Genomic DNA, 22,703 nt, shown 5'->3' with positions numbered 1-22,703 from the left:
TGGGTCAGCATCCCTGTGGAACGCTTTTGACAATTTATAGAGTCAATGCCCCAACGAATTGAGGCTGTTCTGAGGGAAAAGGTGTTCTTAATGTTTTGTACTCTCAGTGTATATCAGGATTCTTTCTACAGTATCAACTGGGTGGGCTTTTGTTTTGTAAACTCTGTCATGACATATGGAGGAGCAAAAACATTGCTAGACCAGCACGTTCTTCGCTCCTAAAATTCTCAATTAAAGGGGTATTACACTCAAATCTTTTACCCTCAAGAATGGTCTTCTAAAGTGATTTAAGCATTGACATGGACTTAGAACATCAATTGTCATTGTTTCTCTACTAATAATTGTAATTTGTAAAAAAGAAAAAAAAAATGTTAAAAGATTTTTTTCTTAAAAAGGGAAAATAACAGAAAGCTACATTCGGGAAAATACAAGTGCTTATTTGAAAGCTAGGAAGAAATGAATGAGTTGCTCGTGACATGTTTCATAAGTAAAAGTAGCTCTCATTAGTGATGTGCGAGTTGACTCATAACCCGCAGTCCGCACGGTTATATCCGCGGGGCGGGTTTAGGGTCAAGAAATATTGTGTAGATGAAGGGCGGGTGGGTGGCGGTCAGGTTGAAAAATAAGATTTTTTCATGACGTTAATCTGCCGTTAGTGCGTAGCCTAAGCCTAAACGTTAGGGCTAACTGTAGCGCACCAATACACATCAATTGCCAAATGCTTTTGGAAACTTGGGCAGAAAAAGTTAACGTTGATCCACTGAGGCAAAATTAACAATGGAGATTAATTCAAGAAGAGAAAAGCTGCAAAATGGAGAGTTGAAAATATATAGAAGGGAGGAACAGAACAGTAGTCTAATGTTTGGGAAAGATGTGGTGAAAGAGGATGATGGCAGTGTTATTGTTATGTTTGTGAGGTGCTATACAAATTAGACAGTTACACGATGGGGACTTCTAGGTGGGTTGTTTTTGTCTTTTAAAATGAATTATGCAATAATTATGTGTAAATATTCAAATAATAACCATCATATCGAAGTAAACTTAGAGTCACGCGATGACATGTGTGGTCCTCCCACTACGACTCGCCAGTGAAAGCATGCAGTTTATTAGGCAACAGATTAAATAAATGATGAACTTCACAGGGTGGTGAAAGTGTAAGGTGATGAGGTTAATGCTCCTTTCCAACAAATATTGAGGGTCTTATTCTGGTGACATGATGATCGATTGTTGGCTGCCGTTTAACAAATAAAAATAACCTCATTCTTTTGTACATTAGTGTGCTCTAGCCAACAGTGCACAGTGGGCACGCTCGCTATATAACACAACATTTTTTGTGAGAAAACCATCAGTAGGGTTGAAAATGCCACGGTACATAGGAATTTAACTGCAAAAGGTATTTTTATGTGCACTATGTCATCACACACAGTCTTTTATCTGCAACAAGTCCATTTGATGGAAACATCACTGGTGGGAAAATGCACATATTGTTTTTATGCGATTTTTGAATATTTGCAGGAAAATCTGTCACCAATTGGATGGAAACCTAGCTAGTGACCGTAGGTCTATAACATCTCACATAGTCTAATATAATATTAACTCCTGCAGAATTAAGTATTTCTTGCAGTAAAATTATACACCAAATGTCAATTTTGACTCGGGAACGGGAGAGGAGAAATATGTTTTATTTCTTTCAGCATCATAAGAGAATGAATGTGCGGTTAGGGACTGTCTGGAAAGGTGCTGTCTTTATCAGCACCATAAAAGATGATAGTATTTCAACCACATAAAATATGCATCCAAGCCAAACTGAAATTTTCACAAAAACATGTTGGGTCATTGAAACAGCTTTTCATTTCATTCAAACCGGTCTAACTGATGCCATTTGGAAATGTTGCACGGAAAATCTTTATAGCATTTTCTCCTCGGTTCATAAACATCGTTGCTGCACGACATTATTCTTGTGAGTGTAACGGATGTGAAATGGCTAGCTAGTTAGCGGGTACGCGCTAGTAGCGTTTCAATCAGTTACGTCACTTGCTCTGAAACCTAGAAGTAGGGTTGCACCTTGCTCTGCAAGGGCCGCGGCTTTTGTGGAGCGATGGGTAACGACGCTTCGTGGGTGTCAGTTGTTGATGTGTGCAGAGGGTCCCTGGTTCGCGCCCGGGTCGGGGCGAGGGGACGTACTAAAGTTGTACTGTTACATTGATGCTGTTGACCCGGATCACTGGTTGCTGCGGAAAAGGAGGAGGTTGAAAGGGGGGTGAGTGTAACGGATGTGAAATGGCTAGCTAGTTAGCGGGTACGCGCTAGTAGCGTTTCAATCAGTTACGTCACTTGCTCTGAAACCTAGAAGTAGGGTTGCACCTTGCTCTGCAAGGGCCGCGGCTTTTGTGGAGCGATGGGTAACGACGCTTCGTGGGTGTCAGTTGTTGATGTGTGCAGAGGGTCCCTGGTTCGCGCCCGTGTCGGGGCGAGGGGATGTACTAAAGTTATACTGTTACATGAGCAAGGGTTGATTTAGTCTTCTAGGGCAACAAGTAATGACAGAAAAGAAGCTGTATGTATCTAATGATAGTCAAGTTGACTAACAAATAGCCTACCAAATTGCAGTGGTGGAAAAAGTACCCAGTTGTCATAAAGTCAAGATACCGTAATAGAAAATTACTCAAAAAAGTGAAAGTCATCCAGTAAAATACTACTTGAGAAAAAGTCTACAAGTATTTGGTTTTAAATATACTTAAGTATCAAAAGTAAATGTAATTGCTAAAATATACTTAAATATCAAAAGTAAAAGTATAAATAATTTCATATTCCTTATATTAAGCAAACCAGTCTGTACCATTTTCTTGTTATTTAAATGTACGGATAGCCAGGGGCACTCTCCAACACGCAGACATAATTTTCAAACGAAGCATGTGTGTTTAGTGAGCTCGCCAGATCAGAGACAGTAGAGATGACCAGGGATGTTCTCTTGATAAGTGCTTGTATTGAACCATTTTCCTGTCCTGCTAAGAATTCAAAATGTAACAAGTACTTTTGGGTGTCAGGGAAAATGTATGGAGTAAAAAGTACATTATTTTCTATAGGAATGTAGTGAAGTAAAAATTGACAAAAATATAAATAGTAAAGTACAGATACCCCAAAAAACGACTTAAGTAGTACTTTAGAGTAATTTTACTTAAGTACTTTACACCACTGCCAAATGGCTGGAAATGATAAGCAGAAACACGCTAACATCTAAAAAGGCCTGTCAAAAAATGAATTCCACTATCTCTGACTGTAGAGTGCATTTTCTACATTTATGGGTTAGGATCGGGTGCGTGCTTAAGATTTTCACTTCATCACATATAGTCGTGCGGTTGCAGATGGGTTATCAGCAAATGCGTCCGGGTGCGAACAAACACATGACACTAGCTCTCATGCTAGAAAAGGTTGGAGACCCCTGAGTTAGAGGTTTGAACCCGTTGAACGAACTGAACCATGAGACGCAACTCCAAACAACTGACTCACTGACACGCTTCCTGCTTTACTACTTTAGCATACTAACAATTATGAAAAACACACTTCACGAAGAGGAAAAAGCATTATTCCATGTTGCATTTCTTTGCATAACCACACAACTTGTATTTCTCAGACATCTATAGATCTTTTGCTATGAAGAGGAGTCACAATCCCCTTTTAGTATTGATTTTTTATATTTTTATGACAGAACAGTAGGGATATATGTAGGGGGAGATAGTGATAGAAGGGCACAGACCAGAGCCGGACTTTTCAATTACGCTAGTGTGTATTTCTCTATATTATTTTAGGTTGGTGGACAATGTAACATCCACATTTGTAATGGATGATAGTGGACGATAGGGTTTATCAAAATGTATGCTGGATGGAGTAAATGTTATCTTTTACTCTCTACTTGGTTATATAACACAGGAAGTAAACATTTGCCAGTTATATTAAGTTCTGTAAATATTGGTGTTCTGCTTTCCAAAAGTTTATATCTCACTTTTTATGTGTATCTAACTACTGTCACCAAACGGACCCAGCTAGCACATTTGGTTCTATGGAAGTTGTGGGTTTCCCATTGGTTCTGGGACCAAAGGCATACGTTTCCTGACCTGTAAAAGGTTACGTTTAAAAAAAAAGTTTTGCATGTTCTGAGAATGTAAATGTTTAGGTTGCAGGGAGGTTCTAACAGTTTTCCTGGGAGGTTTTATTAACGTTCTGAGAATGGAAATGGTAGGTTATTTGAAGGTAATTAACTAACGTTCTGTATACACCTGGAAGTCCCTTAGGGATGTATAGAGAAACACTGGTGACTCTGTATTTGGCTTTTGTGTTCAAAACTATTCTCTCTCTTTCTCTCTCTCACTCTCTCTGCGTTCTTCAAGGTGGTTCCACCCCAACATCACCGGCATCGAGGCAGAGCAGCTCCTGTTGACGCGGGGGGTCCACGGCAGTTTCCTAGCCCGGCCGAGCAAGAGCAACCCGGGGGATTTTACTCTCTCTGTCAGGTAGCAGCGTCCATGTTACCAGCATGTCACATTTTGGTTCCCAGAATGTTGTGGGAAAGTTATTTGTTCAATAACCAAAGGAGAACAGCATTGTTCTCTCCTAGCGCTTTAGCCTAGCACTTTAGCCTAACGCTAGCCGCCTATGCACCACAACATTGTCGCTGATGTCAACTTCAGCATTCAGAGAAAACCAAACTCGGGTGTATTGTCTCCTGGGGACGGCTGAGCAATTTTAATGAAGGCAAGAGTCAAGCCGCATGTCATCTGTGCACAGTTGGCCAAGCTGAAATGGGAAATAATCGCTCCTCATTTAGCAAGCTAGCGAGCGAATGAGAGCCTTGCCTTTGGGTGAACAGTCGCAGCTTGTGGGAATCCGAGCTTGAAATATGCCTTCTTTGTTGCTCTCCCGAGTTTCTAGGAAACGGAGAACGTTTGTTTCCCCCCTCGGTTGAAAAAAAAGTATGAAACTGGTATAAGATAACCTTTCACAAGAATTCACATATGATTTAAATCACTTTTTGACTGTACCCCTTTCTAATTTGAACGAAACCTTACCATACATAAGGTAACCATACGTGTTTGCCCAATGTAGAAGTGGTCAGAAAGTGACTTTTGGACCTGAAATCATAACCCTGGCAGACCTGTTGTAAGCTTTCAAATGATATCAAACTCAACCGTTTATTGTTTTCAGTGATTAAGACATGGATGTATTTCGGTAGGGTGGGGTATGCAAAATGGGTCAACTTTGAGCACCTCTATCTCTTGATTCCGGTCCAAAAAGTCACTTTCTGACCACTTTTTCCATGGGCAAACATGTATGGAAAGTTTTGTTTAAATTAAAAGGGATGCTGTCAAAACAAAAAGTGATTGAATTCAAATGGATTTACCCTTACATCACCGTCAGACTTAGGCCTGTATCATAGTGGAACCTTCCAGATCTCTGACAGCTCACTCGCTCTTCCCTGTTCCACTGATCCCTTTCACTGCGGACACTCATCCAGACCTCCAGATGGCCTCTCCAATCTGTCCCGAGATGTTAGTGCCACATGTCACTTCTCAACGTGACACCACACCACAACGTCCCCACTACTATGTACTTCTTCCACTCAGACAAACGCACGTTATAGAGTTGGCTTTGGAAGTCTGTAATTGTTGTTTAGAAGTGTGCGTAGGGGTATAGGGAGTGTGTGTGTGTGCGTGAGCGAGAGAGAGAGTGTGTGAGAGTGTGTTTCTAAGCGTGTGCAGGATGGGAGTGTCCATAATTATGTGGCAGCAACGGCAAATTGACTTCAGAGCAAAGCGCTCATAAAAGGATATTTAATATTTATCCCTTTCATACACAGACCAAAATCCCACTAATTTAACATGCTTGCATTTTATACCAGCTTTTTTGGTTATCTGAAAGGGGTAGGGGGTAAAAGGCATAGAAAATAAAAGCCACCTTAAGACCTAGTCATGATTCCTGCATTTTCACAGACCCTGTAACCAAAATACAGGTATGGGTCTGTGTGAATGGTTCTCTGCTTTTCTGCAGGTAAATTCATTAGAACTTCCCTAATTTGAACTGCAAACAGCTGCCATGGTTTAACAACAATCCCCACCCCTCCCAATTTACCAGTTACCCACTGGTATGTATAAAAGGGGTGTAGCTGTAAAGAAGGGGCTGTTTGAAAGGAGGTCATATAAACTTACCACAGCTTCTGTCTGAAATTGGTATTTCTGAACACTTCTACCATGAGCAAGCATGTATGGAAGGTTTCATTCAACTCAAAAGGAGTGCAGTCAGAAAGTGATTGAATTCATATAGAACGACCTTTACGCCACAACAGCCCTTTGAGGAATATGACCTCTTTTGACCTCCATGTTTGAAATCATCAAGTCTAACCCTGTCCCATGACATTACATTTCACTGAATTATGAACAGTTATAGTAGAACAGTTCTGTATTTGGAGAGCTGAATAGAAAAGAGAAGTGTGGCGTTCTGGTAAACAGCAGGCCTCTGTGACTTCCTGCAGCGCGAGGAGAGAGAGAGTGGCTCTGCTTTGGCAACGGAAGCTTTTAAGAGGCTCATGAGTTGGAAAAAGCTCCTGGAAAAGGTCCAGAGTCGTCCTTTAGCGCACCGCTCTTTAGCAGAGAGAGAGAGAGAGAGAGACGGGGAGAGAGCAGTTAGGCTGGCAGCAGCAGTGAGTAGGGAGTGTGGCAGGCCAGGCAGTAGCTCTTAATAACATTAAGGCCGGGGGTCCATGTCGAGGTCTGACCTGGCTGATGCCTGTGGTTATGTGGTGACTTTGGGCTGCCTAACTGCGTGTGTGCGTGTGTGTGTGTGGTATAATTGAGAATTGGCAGCCTTATTTTGTGTCTGCACTGTTTTGCTATTGAAAGTAGGCTCTGCACCGACATCAATGGATAAGATTACATTTTCGAACACATTTATTTGCTTGAGAGATTACACCAAAAATAAATTATATCAAAATATCCTGTTTGATAGTGAAAAAAGCAATACTTATTTGTCATGCCCTGACCTTAGTTATCTTTGTTTTCTTTATTATTTGGTTAGGTCAGGGTGTGACAAGGGTGGTTTGTTTAGTTTTTGTATTGTCTAGGGGTTTTTGTATGTCTAGTGGTTTTTCTAGTCTAGGTGTTTATATGTCTATGGTTGCCTAGATTGGTTCTCAATCAGAGGCAGCTGTTTATCGTTGTCTCTGATTGGGGACCATATTTAGGTAGCCATATTCCTTGGGTATTTTGTGGGTTGTTATTCTATGTTTAGTTGCCTGTTCTGCACTAGCCATATAGCTTCATGTTCGTTTTGTTGTTTTGTTAGTTTGTTTAGTGTTTATTTCGTTTATTAAAGAGGAATGTATTCTAATCACGCTGCACCTTGGTCTCATCGTTATGACGATCGTGACATTATTAAGTCATCATGAACGGATGAAAGTCCTTTTAAATGAACTGATGAGAACCAGGTCCTTTTAAGCACAGTTCTTTGCACTTTGTTTTCTTTGTGACTATTCAGGGATGCCTTACCCTGTGACCAAGCTAACTGTCTCTTACTTGTGTAATCGTATCTCACACACTCTCATATCACACACACACTCTCACAAACTCTCATACCACGCACACTCTCATATCCCACACCCACTCACACACTCACATCACACACACTCTCACACTCTCATATCTCACACACTCTCATATCACACACACCCTCATATCTCACACACTCATATCACTCACACACTCACACTCTCATTTCTCACACACTCATATCACCCACCCACTCTCACACTCTCATAACTCTCATATCTCACACACTCACACACTCTCATATCACACACACACTCACACACTTGCATATAACACACTCTCTCAATCGTGTATATACTCACACACAATCACATATCACAGACACTCTCCTCTCTCACTCTCTCACACACTCTCACAGACACACTCAATGAGAGAGTAATTAACAAGTTATTAGTAGTGTCTACTTACCAGTGTGTTATTTAACCTCCACGGGATGGGTGGTTGCTAACGTGCGCTAATGTGACTAGAATGACGTTGTATACAACAGCCGGGTCATAGACACAAATTTCCTGTACATAGACATGTCTTATATGGGCAGAAAGCTTAAATTCTTGTTAATCTAACTGCGGTGTCCAATTAATAGTAGCTATTACAGTGAAAAATTAACATGCTATTGTTTGAGGAGAATGCACAACAACAAAAAACGTTTATCACTGCAACTGGTTTGATACATTCACCTCTGTAGGAAAATAATGTACTTACATTCAGTAATTTTCCTTTGATTTGTCATCCTGAGGGTCCCAGAGATAAAATGTTGCATAGTTTTGTTTGATAAAATCTATTTTTATGTTCAAATGTAGGAACTGGGGGCTACAGTTTGACCCCACTGCTGTCTTTGGCTCCCCACCCACCCCGCCCGGCCATGTAGATTTGTGAAAGTTAGTGAATAAGATAATGATCCAACATGTATGACATTCTTGGGAGTGTGTAAACATTTTTATCTCCAAAGGATTTTTGTATGTTCTCTATAGTTATGTACATTGAAAATGTATCAATTGACCAATTCGGCACAATTGGGCAAACTCCTGGCAGACATGATACAAAATATTGTGTAATGTAATTCTTCACTGGATCAGTCTGAAACTTTGCACACATACTGCTGCCATCTGGTGGCCAAAATCTAAATGACACCTAGACTCATATCTGAAAGTATGGCCTTTCTCTTGCATTTCAAAGATGATGGGGGAAAACCCCCAAAAAGAACGCATGTTTTTTTGTTTGTATTATCCTTTACCAGATCTAATATGTTATATTCTCCTACATTAATTTTACATTTCCACAAACTTCAGTGTTTCCTTTCAAATGGTATCAAGAATATGCATATCCTTGCTTCAGGTCCTGAGCTACAGGCAGTTAGATTTGGGTATGTCATTTTAGGCGAAAACTGAAAAAAGGTTACGATCCTTAAGAGGTTTTAAGCATTAAGACCCGAGGGGGTGTGGTATATGGCAAATATACCACGGCTAAGGGCTGTTCTTATGCATGACGCAACGCACAGCCCTTAGCCATGGTATATTGGCCATATATAACAACCCCCGAGATGCCTTATTGCTACATAAACTGGTTACCAACATAATTGGAGCAGTAAAAATAAATGATTTGTCATACCCGTGGTATACGATCTGATATACCACGGCTGTCAGCCAATCAGCATTCAGGGCTCAACCCACCCAGTTTATAATAGATGTTAGATGAGGGAAATCCAGCTCGTCTCTCTCTCGTCGTAATGGACGTCCTGGGACTCCACTGGGCTGTGTTGTCTCATTCTCCCTGCTTTTCCCTTTGCTTATCTCTCCCTTCTTTCCTGGCCCGGCCTGGGGCTGGATGGCAGGGGGAGGCCGGGGCTGGTAGTGGGGGATGGGGAAGGTTAAACATTGTGATGTTAACTGTTCCAGTAGGGTCCGGAGTCAGAGACCCTTCTAGAGTAATGTGTATTTAAGTAGGCTGGTTTCCATTGACCCAGGTTAATTTGACAAAAGTAATGTCACAAAAAAAATCTTTGCGATGTGTAATGTAAAAACGGCTGATATAGAAGACATTTTTTAAAGATCGACAAAAATGTTATCCTTTCGAAAGGGGTGGATTTTTATTTTATCTAACTTTCTTTTATTGCGACAAATGAGGATGGAAACTGTGTTTATCAAATAAGTGATGAGTGCCGAAAATGTTTGCAGGTACACGGGGCACATGATCACGTACAGCACCAGTCAAAAGTTTGGACACACCTCATTTCAGGGTTTTTCTTTAGTTTTACTATTTTCTACATTGTAGAATAATAGTGAAGACATCAGAACTATGAAATAACACATGGAATCATGTAGTAATCAAAAAAGTGTTCAACAAATCAAAATATATTTTATATTTAAGATGCTTCAAAGTAGCCACCCTTTGCCAGTCCATCATTACTTTAAGTCAATCCGGAAAATTTAAATAACTTTGAAAGTTTCTTCAAGTGTAGTCGGGGGGAAAAAATCAGCCGCTATGATGAAACTGGCTCTCATGAGGACCGCCACAGGAAAGGAAGACCCAGAGTTACCTCTGCTGCAGAGGATAAGTTCATTAGAGTTAACTGCACCTCAGATTGCAGCCCAAATAAATGCTTCACAGAGTTCAAGTAGCAGACACATCTCAACATCAACTGTTCAGAGGAGACTCCGTGAATCAGGCCTTCATGGTCGAATTGCTGCAAAGAAACCACTACTAAGGGACACCAATAATACAAAGAGACTTGCTTGGTCCAAGAAACACGAGCAATGGACATTAAACCGGTGGAAATCTGTCCTTTGGTCTGATGAGTCCAAATGTGCGATTTTTGGTTCCAACCGCAGTGTCTTTTTGAGATGCAGAGTAGGTGAACAGATGATGTCCGCATGTCTAATTCCCACCGTGAAGCATGGAGGAGGAGGTGTGATGGTGTGGGGGTGCTTTGCTGGTGACACTGTCTGTAATTTATTTAGAATTCAAGGCACACTTAACCAGCATGGCTACCACAGCATTCTGCAAAGATAAGCCATCTCATCTGGTTTGTGCTTAGTCCCACTATCATTTGTTTTTCAACAGGACAATGACCCAACACACCTCCAGGCTGTGTAAGGGCTATTTGACCAAGAAGGGTGATGGAGTGCTCCATCAGATGACCTGGCCTCCACAATCCCCCGACCTCAACCCAATTGAGATGGTTTGGGATGAGTTGGACCGCAAAGTGAAGGAAAAGCAGCCAACAAGTGCTCAGTATATGTGGGAACTCCTTCAAGACTGTTGGAAAAGCATTGCAGGTGAAGCTGGTTGAGAGAATGCCAAGAGTGTCATCAAGGCAAAAAAAGGTGGCTACTTTTTTGGTTAGTACATGATTTCATATGTGTTATTTCATAGATTGGATGTCTTCACTGTTATGATACAATGTAGAAAATAGTAAACATAAAGAAAAGCCTTTTGAATGAGTAGGTGTGTCCAAACTTTTGACTGGTACTGCATGTCATCAGGTAACTAAAGCACCACTTCACATTTTATTCTAAATGCCTACTGCTTGCTAAGTCTATTTTTGAACAATACAAATAATGTTTCTTTGCAGGACAAGGATTGTGTTGAATTTCAAGAATACCTGAATTGATAGCCTTGCTTTTCTGGTTGTCTGGATGCAATTTTCACCATCCAATTATTTCAGATCTACAGGAGTGCAAGCACAGGAAGAGGTGAAGCGAGAGGATTTACTCCGCCCAAAATCTGTCCGTGTGATATAAGCTCTTTTTTGTATGGAAGTCTATTAGAGAATGTTGAATTATGTGAGGCTTATTTGATCAAATAGAAGTTTAGTAATGTTTAGGCTGTTACAAATGTACTGATATAAGTTGATGCAATCGGCATTCTGGCAACTTTGGAGAAAAACAACAACTTAGTTGTGCCTGTTGTTCACATGCATATCTGCCCTATCGTTAGCTAGAATGGTCGCACCTGAGCTTGCCATCTTTGAGGACATGTACAGTGCCTTCAGAAAGTATTCATACTCCTTGATTTATTCATTTTGTTGTGTTACAGCCTGAATTCAAAATGGATTAAATCGATTTTTTTTCTCAGCCGTCTACACACAATAATGACAAAGTGAAGTTTTTGCAAATGTATTGAAAATGAAATACGGAGATGAAGTATTCACACCCCTGAGTCAATACTTTGTAGAAGTGCTTCTGGGTCTTTCTGGGTAAGTCTATAAGAGCTTTCCACACCTGGGTTGTACAACATTTGCCCATTATTCTTCAAGGTCTTTCAAATTGGTTGTTGATCATTGCTAGACAACCATTTTCAGGTCTTACCATAGATTTTCAAGTAGATTTAAGTCAAAACTGTAACTCGGCCACTCAGGAACATTCACTGTCCTCTTGGTAAGCAACTCCAGTGTAGATTTGGCCTTGTGTTTTAGGTTATTTTCCTGCTGAAAGGTGAAATAATCTCTCGGTGTCTGGTGGAAATCACACAGAACCAGGTTTTGCTCTAAGATTTTGCCTGTGCTTAGCTCCAATCCATTTATTTTTTATCCTGAAAAAACTCCCCAGTCCTTAACGATTACAAGCATACCCATGACATGATACAGCCACCACTATTATTGAAAATATGGAGAGTGGTACTCAGTCATGTGTTGTATTGGATTTGCCCCAAACATAACACTTTGTATTCAAGATAAAAAGTTAATTGCTTTGCCACATTTTTTTGCACTATTACTTTAGTGCCTTGTTGCGAACAGGATGCATATTTAAGAATAAAAAAAATTCTGCAAAGTCTTCATTCTTTTCACTCTGTCAATTAGTTTATTATGGTGGAGTAACTACAATGTTGTTGATCCATTCTCAGTTTTCTCCTGTCACAGCCATTCAACTCTGTAACTGTTTTAAAGTCACCATTGGCCTCGTGGTGAAATTCCTGAGCGGTTTCCTGCTTCTCCGGCAACGGAATTAGGAAGGACGGCTGTATCTTTGTAGTGACTGGGTGTATTCATACACTACCCAAAGTGTAATTAATAACTTCTCCATGCTCAAAGGAATATTCATTGTCTGCTTTTTTTAAATTCTTACCCATCTACCAGAAGGTGCCCTTTGCGAGGCATTGCAAAACTTCCCTGGTCTTTGTTGTTGAATCTGTGTTTGAAATTCACTGCTCGACTGAGGGCCTTTACAGATAATTGTATGTGTGGGTTACAGAGATGAGGTAGTCATTCAAAAATAACATTAAACACTATTATTGCACACAGAGTGAGTCCATGCAACTTATTATGTGACTTGTTAAGCAAATGTTTACTCCTGAACTTATTTAGGCTTGTCATAACAAAGGGGTTGAATACCTATTGACTCAAGACAATTCAGCTTTTCATTTTTTATTAATTTGTACACATTTAGAAAATGTAATTGCAATTTGACATTATGGGGTATTGTGTGTAGGTCAGTGACTGAAAATCTAAATTGAACCCACCATGACAAAAAAATATTGGCACTTTAGAATTATTAGATGACTTACTTGCGTTCTATCCAAACTGGCTTCTGCGGGCTACCTGAGACATGAAACAGATAGGTGAGGGTATATGGATTGTTGCCAAATTATTAATGCACAGTTTGCCTAAATGGATAATGGAAACGCTTCAACTCCCATTATTAATCGACACCAGCTATTTATTTTTTATAATAATTATTTTCAATCAAGTTTATTTTATATAGCCCTTCGTACATCAGCTAATATCTCGAAGTGCTGTACAGAAACCCAGCCTAAAACCCCAAACAGCAAGCAATGCAGGTGTAAAAGCACGGTGGCTAGGAAAAACTCCCTAGAAAGGCCAAAACCTAGGAAGAAACCTAGAGAGGAACCAGGCTATGAGGGGTGGCCAGTCCTCTTCTGGCTGTGCCGGGTGGAGATTATAACAGAACATGGCCAAGATGTTCAAAATGTTCATAAATGACAAGCATGGTCAAATAATAATCAGGAATAAATGTCAGTTGGCTTTTCATAGCCGATAATTAAGAGTTGAAAACAGCAGGTCTGGGACAGGTAGGGGTTCCATAACCGCAGGCAGAACAGTTGAAACTGGGACAGCAGCAAGGCCAGGTGGACTGGGGACAGCAAGGAGTCATCATGCCCGGTAGTCCTGACGTATGGTCCTAGGGCTCAGTTCCTCAGAGAGAGAGAAAGAAAGAGAGAAGGAGAGAATTAGAGAGAGCCAAGATGTTCAAAATGTTCATAAATGACAAGCATGGTCAAATAATAATCAGGAATAAATGTCAGTTGGCTTTTCATAGCCGATCATTAAGAGTTGAAAACAGCAGGTCTGGGACAGGTAGGGGTTCCATAACTGCAGGCAGAACAGTTGAAACTGGAACAGCAGCAAGGCCAGGTGGACTGGGGACAGCAAGGAGTCATCATGCCCAGTAGTCCTGATGTCATTACTTCCAGATAGCGGTTTCTATCGACACCAAGACAATTAAATGGAAACACACTGTAGCAGTCAATTGTCACATCTATTTTCTATGCAAACTTTCTATTTGTCCACAAAAATATCACTGGACAAGTTCATGGAAACATAGCTAGTGAGACCAGTTGTTATGGGTTAGACCTTTACAGCTCAGATATTACAACAGTTTGAGTTTTGTTACAGCCTGAATGATTATATATATTTTGTACCTTTATTTAACTAGGAAAGTCAGTTAAGAACAAATTCTTATTTTCAATGACGGCCTAGGAACAGCGGGTTAACTGCCTTGTTCATGGGCGGAACGACAGATTTTTTTTTACCTTGTCAGCTCGTGGATTTGATCTTGCAATCTTTCGGTTACTAGTTCAACGCTCTAACCACTAGGCTACCTGTCGCCCCGAATTCAAGACGGATTCATTTTTTTTATTTTTCTCACCCAGATACAAAAAATACCCCATAATTACAAAGTGAAAAAATGTTTTTAGATTTTTTTTTTTTTGAAATGAATATACAGAAATATCTTATTTGCATAAGTATTCACAGCCCTTAGTAACACCCCTTATTTTGTAGAAGTACCTTTACTTGATATGTAGGTTTTTCTTATGGGTGGCACAAATTAGGATATGGGGGAAGGGAATGGGCATGGTATAAGCAAATTAAATACTGTAGTATTACTATAGTTAAACTGTAGTGTTTTTGCGGACTGTAGAGTGCACAATGAATGGAGCCAAATACAGTGTTTCTATAGCAAAATATCTTATTCATCCATTTTTGTTTTAATTTTTAAGCATTAAATGACCTGGTATAATGGTCCATTGCGCTTTTGCCCAAATTCGGCCTTTAATCATTTACACAGTAACAATTTTGTAAGTAATACTTTGGATCTGCAAAGTTCTTCCTGTAAATGTTGTTGTTCAAAGTAGTCCTTGTGCATAGAATTGTATGGTTTGTTAAACTTTGAAATCAATGGTTTTTGTTTGGTTTACATTTTAAAGTAAAATATCGGAGTTGGTCTCTGACCTATGCCTCCCCCCCCAAAAAACACAACCCTGTCCAACAGTACTACTTGATATTGCAGTTGTCATAATCAGGTACAGGAGCTAGTATCTAGCAGATTCAAGGATGAAGTATGGCACATTGATAATGTGTGCTATGTCTCCAAGTCTGCAACAGACCAAGCCCATCTGCAGAGTAAAATCTAGTTGGATGTTTTTGGCTCATTGCGATGTCATTAATCGTGTTAAATTCCCACAAACAGCCTGCCACACACGCACGCACGCGCATTGCAGCCGTCACTGGCCATTAGTAGCCACAGACAGGGAGGCATACTACTCCACTCAAACATTCATAACACAATTACAGGGATGGAGGGAGTGCAGGTTTATAGGCAAGATAGAGATGGATGGAGAGAGAAGTGGAGAGAGACAGTGATGGGAAGCAGAGTGAGAAAGGGAGTGACAGAGAGGGAGGGAGGGAGATATGATTAGCTACACTTTTTATGACTGTTACTTGATCATCAATTTGCAGAGCGAAGGCTTGCTAATTACATTCAAACTAGATATCAGATAGCATAATGTGCAGTGTTGTCACTTTTCTAATTGCCTGTGTTAGATCGCTAGCTATGATCTTTTTTGTAAAAGCGTGTGGAGTGGGAGTTGTGGTTGGCTGCATGCTCAAAACCGGTCTTCTGAGTGTGTAGGTGTACTTAGACAACAAAGCGTATGTTTGAAGGTTGGTTTTCCTTGTTGCTGCAGAAAAATGGTGCTCTGATATTTTTACTGCAATGGAAAAAATGTCAAAAGAAGTAGTCTGACTTGTTTCCATACTGATAAGAATGTTTCGGTTTAGAATGCTGTATGTGTGTGTTTGAATGCATGCATGCATTTGTGTGTGTGTGTGACACTGTCTCTTTGTGGCTGTGTATCTTGTAAAGTGGCAGTGACTGTTTTATGACCTTGTCTGAGCTGTGCTCTCTAGTCACCTGCATTTCATGAAAAGCAGTTTCTTTCAAATACTCACTTCAAATAAAATCTCCTTTAAGCCTTTAATATGAAATAAACATGGTATTATAGAGGGATAATATTGTCTGATAAGGTTTTTTCTAGAAGGAAAACAGTCTTATTTCTGTACAGATTTGTTGAATAAACTGTTTCCTATTGTTCAGAAATGATTGGGTATTCACTGTACCGCTGATCAAATCAACCTGTTATTTTCATACAGGTTTTTGTGGTATTTTGTCTTGCTCTGTTCACACACACACACACACACACACACACACACACACACACACACACACACACACACACACACACACACACACACACACACACAGTGGTAATCTAACCTCTATTAACCAACCCTACAGGATTCTGCGATGGCCACATTTTTACCAAAATCAACAATTCCCCAAATATTATGCGAAGGCTTGCAAATTTGACCACTCACTGCATAATTACCTCATAGTCAAAGCATCGCAATATTATCGCATAAAACTGACCCATCACCGTAGTGCAGAAAGAGGGCTCGCAATTTCAACCAAACATTTACCACATAATATGGTTCAATCAAGCCACAAGTCAACAGACTTTTGTCCTCATCAGCGCATTTTCGCGACAAATGTTAGAAATTCATAGCATATTGCCCCGCAAAAACACAAAGAAATCCCTGCGAGATCCTGGAGGGACAAATTAACCTAACCTCTGCTACATACTGCAGGGTAAACCGGTTACCTAATAAATAGTTACCTATTTGAACAATGTGCACTGTGACTAACCCTGACTCTCTTCCCTGTGTGGTGTGTGGTGTGTGGTGTGTGTGTGTGTGTGTGTGTGTGTGTGTGTGTGTGTGTGTGTGTGTGTGTGTGTGTGTGTGTGTGTGTGTGTGGTGTGTGTGTGTGTGTGTGTGTGTCAGGCGGAGTGATGAGGTCACCCATATTAAGATCCAGAATTCAGGGGACTACTACGACCTCTATGGAGGGGAGAAGTTTGCGACGCTGGCAGAGCTGGTGCAGTACTACACAGAGCAGCACGACCTCCTCAGAGAGAGGAATGGAGACGTCATCGAGCTCAAGTACCCACTCAACTGCAAAGACCCCACCTCCGAGAGGTACGCACACACAGAAATTAACAACCACAGACAGCATTTACAATCCGATACATGCACGCATGTTCACACACACATACACACACACACAGGCATCTCTGTCTCTCTGCACATTGTGACGTACAATGTATCAGTTTGTATCTGTTTCTAAGAACAATGTGTGATCTCTGTCAAGCATGGTTTCTGTGGCTTCTCCATGAAACACCTGCTGAGACCTCTTGTTGGAACCTCCTACACATTCACATATGTAAGCTCTCATACAGACACAGACATGCAGAGGCACACACTATTCCGGTTTCTTTGTAACACCATCACGTGTGCAAACTCAACTCAGAAACAAACACACTTTTCGATTTCTTAAGTTAACAATTCAATATATACGGCGGGGTTGGGGTGACTTTCATTTCAACCCTCATTGCTTTTCAATGGTATTAGTATATTCAAACGTAATAGTCATGTCATAAATTGTCTGACTCTACATCTACCAATCTACCCTAGGTGGTACCACGGGCACCTCTCTGGGCGCGACGCTGAGAAGCTGCTTACGGACAAGGGCAAGCCTGGCAGTTTCCTGGTGCGCGAGAGCCAGAGTAAACCAGGTGACTTCGTGCTCTCTGTCCTCACCAACGAGGAGAAGCATGAAAACGTGGACCGCAAGACCAAGGTTACCCACGTCATGATCCGATACCAGGTAACACGTCATGATCCGATACCAGGTAACACGTCATGATCCGATACCAGGTAACACGTCATGATCCGATACCAGGTAACACGTCATGATCCGATACCAGGTAACACGTCATGATCCGATACCAGGTAAGACCAGCTAGGGCCTACACTGAGCCAGAGCGATGCATATAGTTTGGCAAGCAATGTTTGAGATGTAGACTTTTAATGGGTGCCATGTTGGCACCAAACGTTTTAGGCTGGTCATAACATGGTTATTAACATTGTTTGATGCCAACATTGCAGACCGTTCGCTGAACTAGTTGTGGTATATCAAAATACGATGAGTGTCATCGCTGCCGGCTTACCTGACAGGTACTCGCTAACCTGCACCTACTGTGAGCCGGATGGCACTGCAATCGCTACTCATTCTTCCTCCTTCAAGGCGCTCCACACGTAACTGGAGTGGGACTTCTCAAGTGTGGTACCCCCCTTAACTGGTGTTTCGTCGATAAGCACACGACACTTCAGAGGGCCTCAGCGGCAGAACGAGTATTCTGGAATTACCCCCTCGATCCCACCACTCAACTCAGCCTCCCTAATGCCTGCTTGGCTCTGCCACCGTTCATTCCTCTTCAGCCAGATCCAACGAGATGCCTCTTCTGCCTGCTTGCTGATATCAGCCCCCAGCTTCTTCATTGCCACTCCTTCAATGCTGAGCAGCCCCAGGGTTCTCCAGAGTGATTTGCCTGCAAAGGCCCTTCAGCCGACCTCAAGTGGTAGATTCCAGGCTCCATCCATTTTGCTGACTCAAGGATGAGGGACTGGTATTTATTGAGCTTCCATTCTCTCCTCCCAGGGCACTGTAAGCTCGACGAGGACCACCTGGTTGGTGCTTCTAGATCAGAGGACTATATCTGGTCTTAGACTTGTGCTGGCTATCTCCTCAGGGAGAGCAGCTGCTTCTTGAGGTCTGCCTGCATCTCTCAGTTGCCTACTGTGGCAAGTATCCCTTTGTTCCTTGTTCTCTTTGCTGCACTCTCTCCTGACCTGTGGAAGTACCTGGCAAACCATTTCATCCTTGCTGTCCCGAAGCATCATGGCTTGACATGCTTTTGTTGCCTTGAACTCCTCTAACACAGATGTTATTGGCAGCTGCAGCTTGCTGCCTGTGCTGTACAGACCAATGGAGCAGAAGCTTCTTGGGTTAGGGTTAGGGTTAGGGTTAGGGCTTTCAGCAGCCTCCAGACTCTCTTCCTGAGCCTTTTGCAGTATTTGTACACCTTGTATGGAATACCATTAGGCCCTGGCTTTGATCTTCCCCTGGCCTTTTTGAGAAAGTCATTCACCTCCGCCAGCTGGCTTCTGACATCTCACGTCTGAGGTCACTGTGCACTCCACAAAGGTGCTCCTCCACCTCTTCCTTCATTGCTTTCAGCTCTCCTGATATTTTGTCCCCCAGGAGTTTTGATAGATACTGGAAGGGGTTCTTTGTAAAGTCTCTCCTCTCCTTCATTGGCCTACTTCTGGCCCTGCGATGGTACTCAGCTCGCCACAAAGTCTGAATGCACTCTCTCAGGTTGTCACGGATGTTCTTCAATGCTAGTTTCTCTTCCTCCCTTGGTTTTTGAAAAGCCTTCATAAGCCTCCGCAAGTCGCCTCTTAGCGTTATGTCCTTCAGATGTCGGTTTTCTTTTGGCTTGATGTTTGCCTTGGATTTCCTCTCCTCTTTTCAAAGCAGTCAGCCCCTATGATCCAGAAGATAGTTGACATTGCTCAGATTTTCTTCCCTACACGGTTTTCTTTTGGCTTGATGTTTGCCTTGGATTTCCTCTCCTCTTTTCAAAGCAGTCAGCCCCTATGATCCAGAAGATAGTTGACATTGCTCAGATTTTCTTCCCTACATCTCCTGCGAGGGTTACCTCCAAGCACTTGGTCCACATCTCAATCGAATATCTCCTATTCCTTCTTTGCTGATGCAGCAGTCCATTTCACAGGTTGCTTCCTGGTCTCTCCTGTGTTGGTGTTCAATACAGATTGCTTTGTCTCTCCTGTTGGTCGTCTGTCTCCCCTGATGCATCAGTGATGTTGGGTATGGAGATTCTGGGGACTGTGGTTTGCCTCCTGCCCCGGAATCTCCCCCGTCTCACCAGCTTGCCCTGTGTGTTGCACATCACCTTTGGGTAGTGTACACTTCATCTTTGCCTGATGTATCTTCAGACCCCTCTCGTTTTTGCAGATCTTCCCACATCTGCAGACCCAAGATAAATCGCTTAGCTGTTCCGTCATCGGTTGTCCATCATGGGCTGATCATAACAGTGGTCTGTCCTGTAGGTCGATCATCTGTAGGTCGATTGACTCTTTCCTAGCTGTCACCATACTTCCATGGTTGTCAACTAGTCTTTCCTAGTTGTCTGTGTCTCCAGAAGGGAATATAAAAAAAATACAATGAGGGTCATCGCTTCTGGCTCACTTTACAGGTTCTCGCTACCCTGCGCCTTCTGTGAGCCGGATGGCACTGCAATCGTTACTCCTATAATATACCATCTTTGCATAACACACCTTGGTAAGCAATTTGTAGAGCACATACTTTGATAGACTTCATTGTTTAGACTACTAGACTAAGAGCTAGACCAGCCTTTCTCAATATGTTGTGGGCCCAACCATTATTCCATATATCACAAGCACACCTGATTCAAATTAACAGGGGCTTGATTAGTTGAAAACAGGCCTAGCTAGCAGTAGGCTAACTCTTACAGGCTAGCTTTTATTATAGAAAGGCCTTTGGCTTAGGGTCTAGCAGGTTACCTGGCAGGGCTAGAAGACAGGTAGGGCAGCTAGGAATATAGGAACTAGCATGCTTGTAGCCCCTATCCTGCCAGCTAGATTGGCCTATCAGGCTATCTGGCAGGGCTAGCAGGCTAGTAGGGAAAGCAGGCTTGTAAGGCTAGCAGGATAGTAGGGACTAGCAGGCTAGTAGGGGTAGCAAACAGCGCTAACAGAAGGCAAGAAACACATTTTCATGATTTCACCAATGACATCAAAATCAATAAATCATAGCAGGTTTTTTGGGCTCATTCAGTAGTTTCCACCTGATTAACCAGAATCCCATTGAAAAATATTGTTAAAAGTAACATTTCTCCTTATAAATTGAAAATTATACTGTTTTCTGCTTCCTGTCTAGTGCTTCCTGTCTAGTGTCAAAACACAGGTTTTAAATGTCCAAACTCATAACCAATATGCTGAAATATGTCATAATATTTTGAACACCAAAACATAAACATTTGTCTCTAAACATACGTGTCACAGATGACTTGTATTTTGCTTAATTACTACCTTATAAGTGCACACGCACCAATATTTACCAAGCGGCCTTGTTCTACTGTAATCAATAGCGAGCAAAATGAATCACTCAAATCAATATTGTATTGAAATCAATGGAACTGGTCCCTTTTAAACTCTTCTAAGACTCTTCTAAGAGACAAACCTCAAAGATATTGGGTATACTACATACACTAGTCGGTAGATGAAAACCTGTTGTAGCCATTTATCAACTTATATTTCTATAATAAATTTTTTCCGGTAGATGGCTAATACGAAAAAGTTAACACTTTTCTTGACTGGATCATTTAAACGAATCACCACCTCACATCGGTTTCTAAATAGCGACAGAGGTTGGCTTTCATTTGAGTGATAGCTAACCATAGAATCTGTGAATTCATGTCAGGTCAGAGACATTTATAAGCAGCTGTGTTTTCTGTTTCACTACGGACTGGTGCATTATGACAAAAACATACAGTGGGGAGAACAAGTATTTGATACACTGCCGATTTTGCAGGTTTTCCTACTTACAAAGCATGTAGAGGTCTGTAATTTTTTTCATAGGTACACTTCAACTGTGAGAGACAGAATCTAAAACAAAAATCCAGAAAATCACATTGTATGATTTTCAAGTAATTAATTTGCATTTTATTGCATGACATAAGTATTTGATACATCAGAAAAGCAGAACTTAATATTTGGTACAGAAACCTTTGTTTGCAATTACAGAGATCATACGTTTCCTGTAGTTCTTAACCAGGTTTGCACACACTGCAGCAGGGATTTTGTTTTAAGCAATTGATGTTGTGAGATCGTGATGACTATAAACTTTTACACTAACATCACCAATCTGAGGTAAACAGGATGTGTATTTCTTGTAATTATTTTGTGGTAAAAACTTTAGTCTGTGTAATGTAGTAAGATGTTCAGTCAACCATAGATGACATTTGCGTAATATAAAATAATTACATTTGTCAAAATGATTCAATATTTCGATTTTAGGATGATAGTTAATAAAGCACACTCATAGATTTGTCAAAAATTGCAACTAGTTCAACTATGGAGAGAGTTTAAAAAAGCTTCTTCTTTAGCCGGGCATTCCATTGTCTTAGGTCAGATAGCACGGCGATTCCGCCTGCAGTGATTGACGGACGAGTGTCACGAAGGAGTGATGCCATCTGACATAAGGCAATGCCAGGCACTGTAGACTAGAGCTTCCATATTGACTGTGCAGCAGGCTGAATGTTCTCCATCCCTACTAACAGAGTTTCTGTGTGGCTCCAGCAGGATGGGAAGTATGACGTGGGCGGAGGAGAGAGGTTTGACACGCTAGCTGACCTGGTGGATCACTACAAGAAGAACCCCATGGTGGAGAAGAGTGGAATTGTTGTTCACCTCAAACAGGTGAGAGACTGGACCAGTGCGTTCATACAGCCGCTCATAAAACAATGATGTCCTTGTAAAAGAAATGGAAGCCACGTTTTTTTCCAGAACATCTACTCTGAAAATCAGATGTGTTAAATATGGAATTATGTGTAAGTCCAAGTATAGTCAAGCTGCAAGTTCTA

The 22,703-nt window shown here is 41.4% G+C and overlaps 1 protein-coding gene across 5 annotated transcripts in view; it reads left to right on the top strand.

Annotated features, from left to right (window-relative positions):
• LOC120059394 (tyrosine-protein phosphatase non-receptor type 11-like) overlaps positions 1 to 22,703 on the top strand; it is a 61,904-nt gene that overhangs the window by 22,420 nt on the left and 16,781 nt on the right. For 3 of the 5 annotated variants that reach the window (XM_039008407.1, XM_039008411.1, XM_039008409.1), the window contains exons 2-5: positions 4,389 to 4,511; positions 16,957 to 17,151; positions 17,647 to 17,839; positions 22,420 to 22,539. In XM_039008407.1, the coding sequence (XP_038864335.1) occupies positions 4,389 to 4,511; positions 16,957 to 17,151; positions 17,647 to 17,839; positions 22,420 to 22,539 (631 nt within the window). The remainder of the gene's footprint in view (positions 1 to 4,388; positions 4,512 to 16,956; positions 17,152 to 17,646; positions 17,840 to 22,419; positions 22,540 to 22,703) is intronic. The other 2 variants (XM_039008408.1, XM_039008412.1) reach the window with 1 other exon arrangement.

This window comes from Salvelinus namaycush, chromosome 14 (genome assembly GCF_016432855.1).
Source record: "Salvelinus namaycush isolate Seneca chromosome 14, SaNama_1.0, whole genome shotgun sequence".
Classification (NCBI taxonomy): Eukaryota; Metazoa; Chordata; class Actinopteri; order Salmoniformes; family Salmonidae; genus Salvelinus; species Salvelinus namaycush.
The sequence above is the reverse complement of the archived record's forward strand: the minus strand, read 5'-3'. Positions and strand labels throughout refer to the sequence as shown.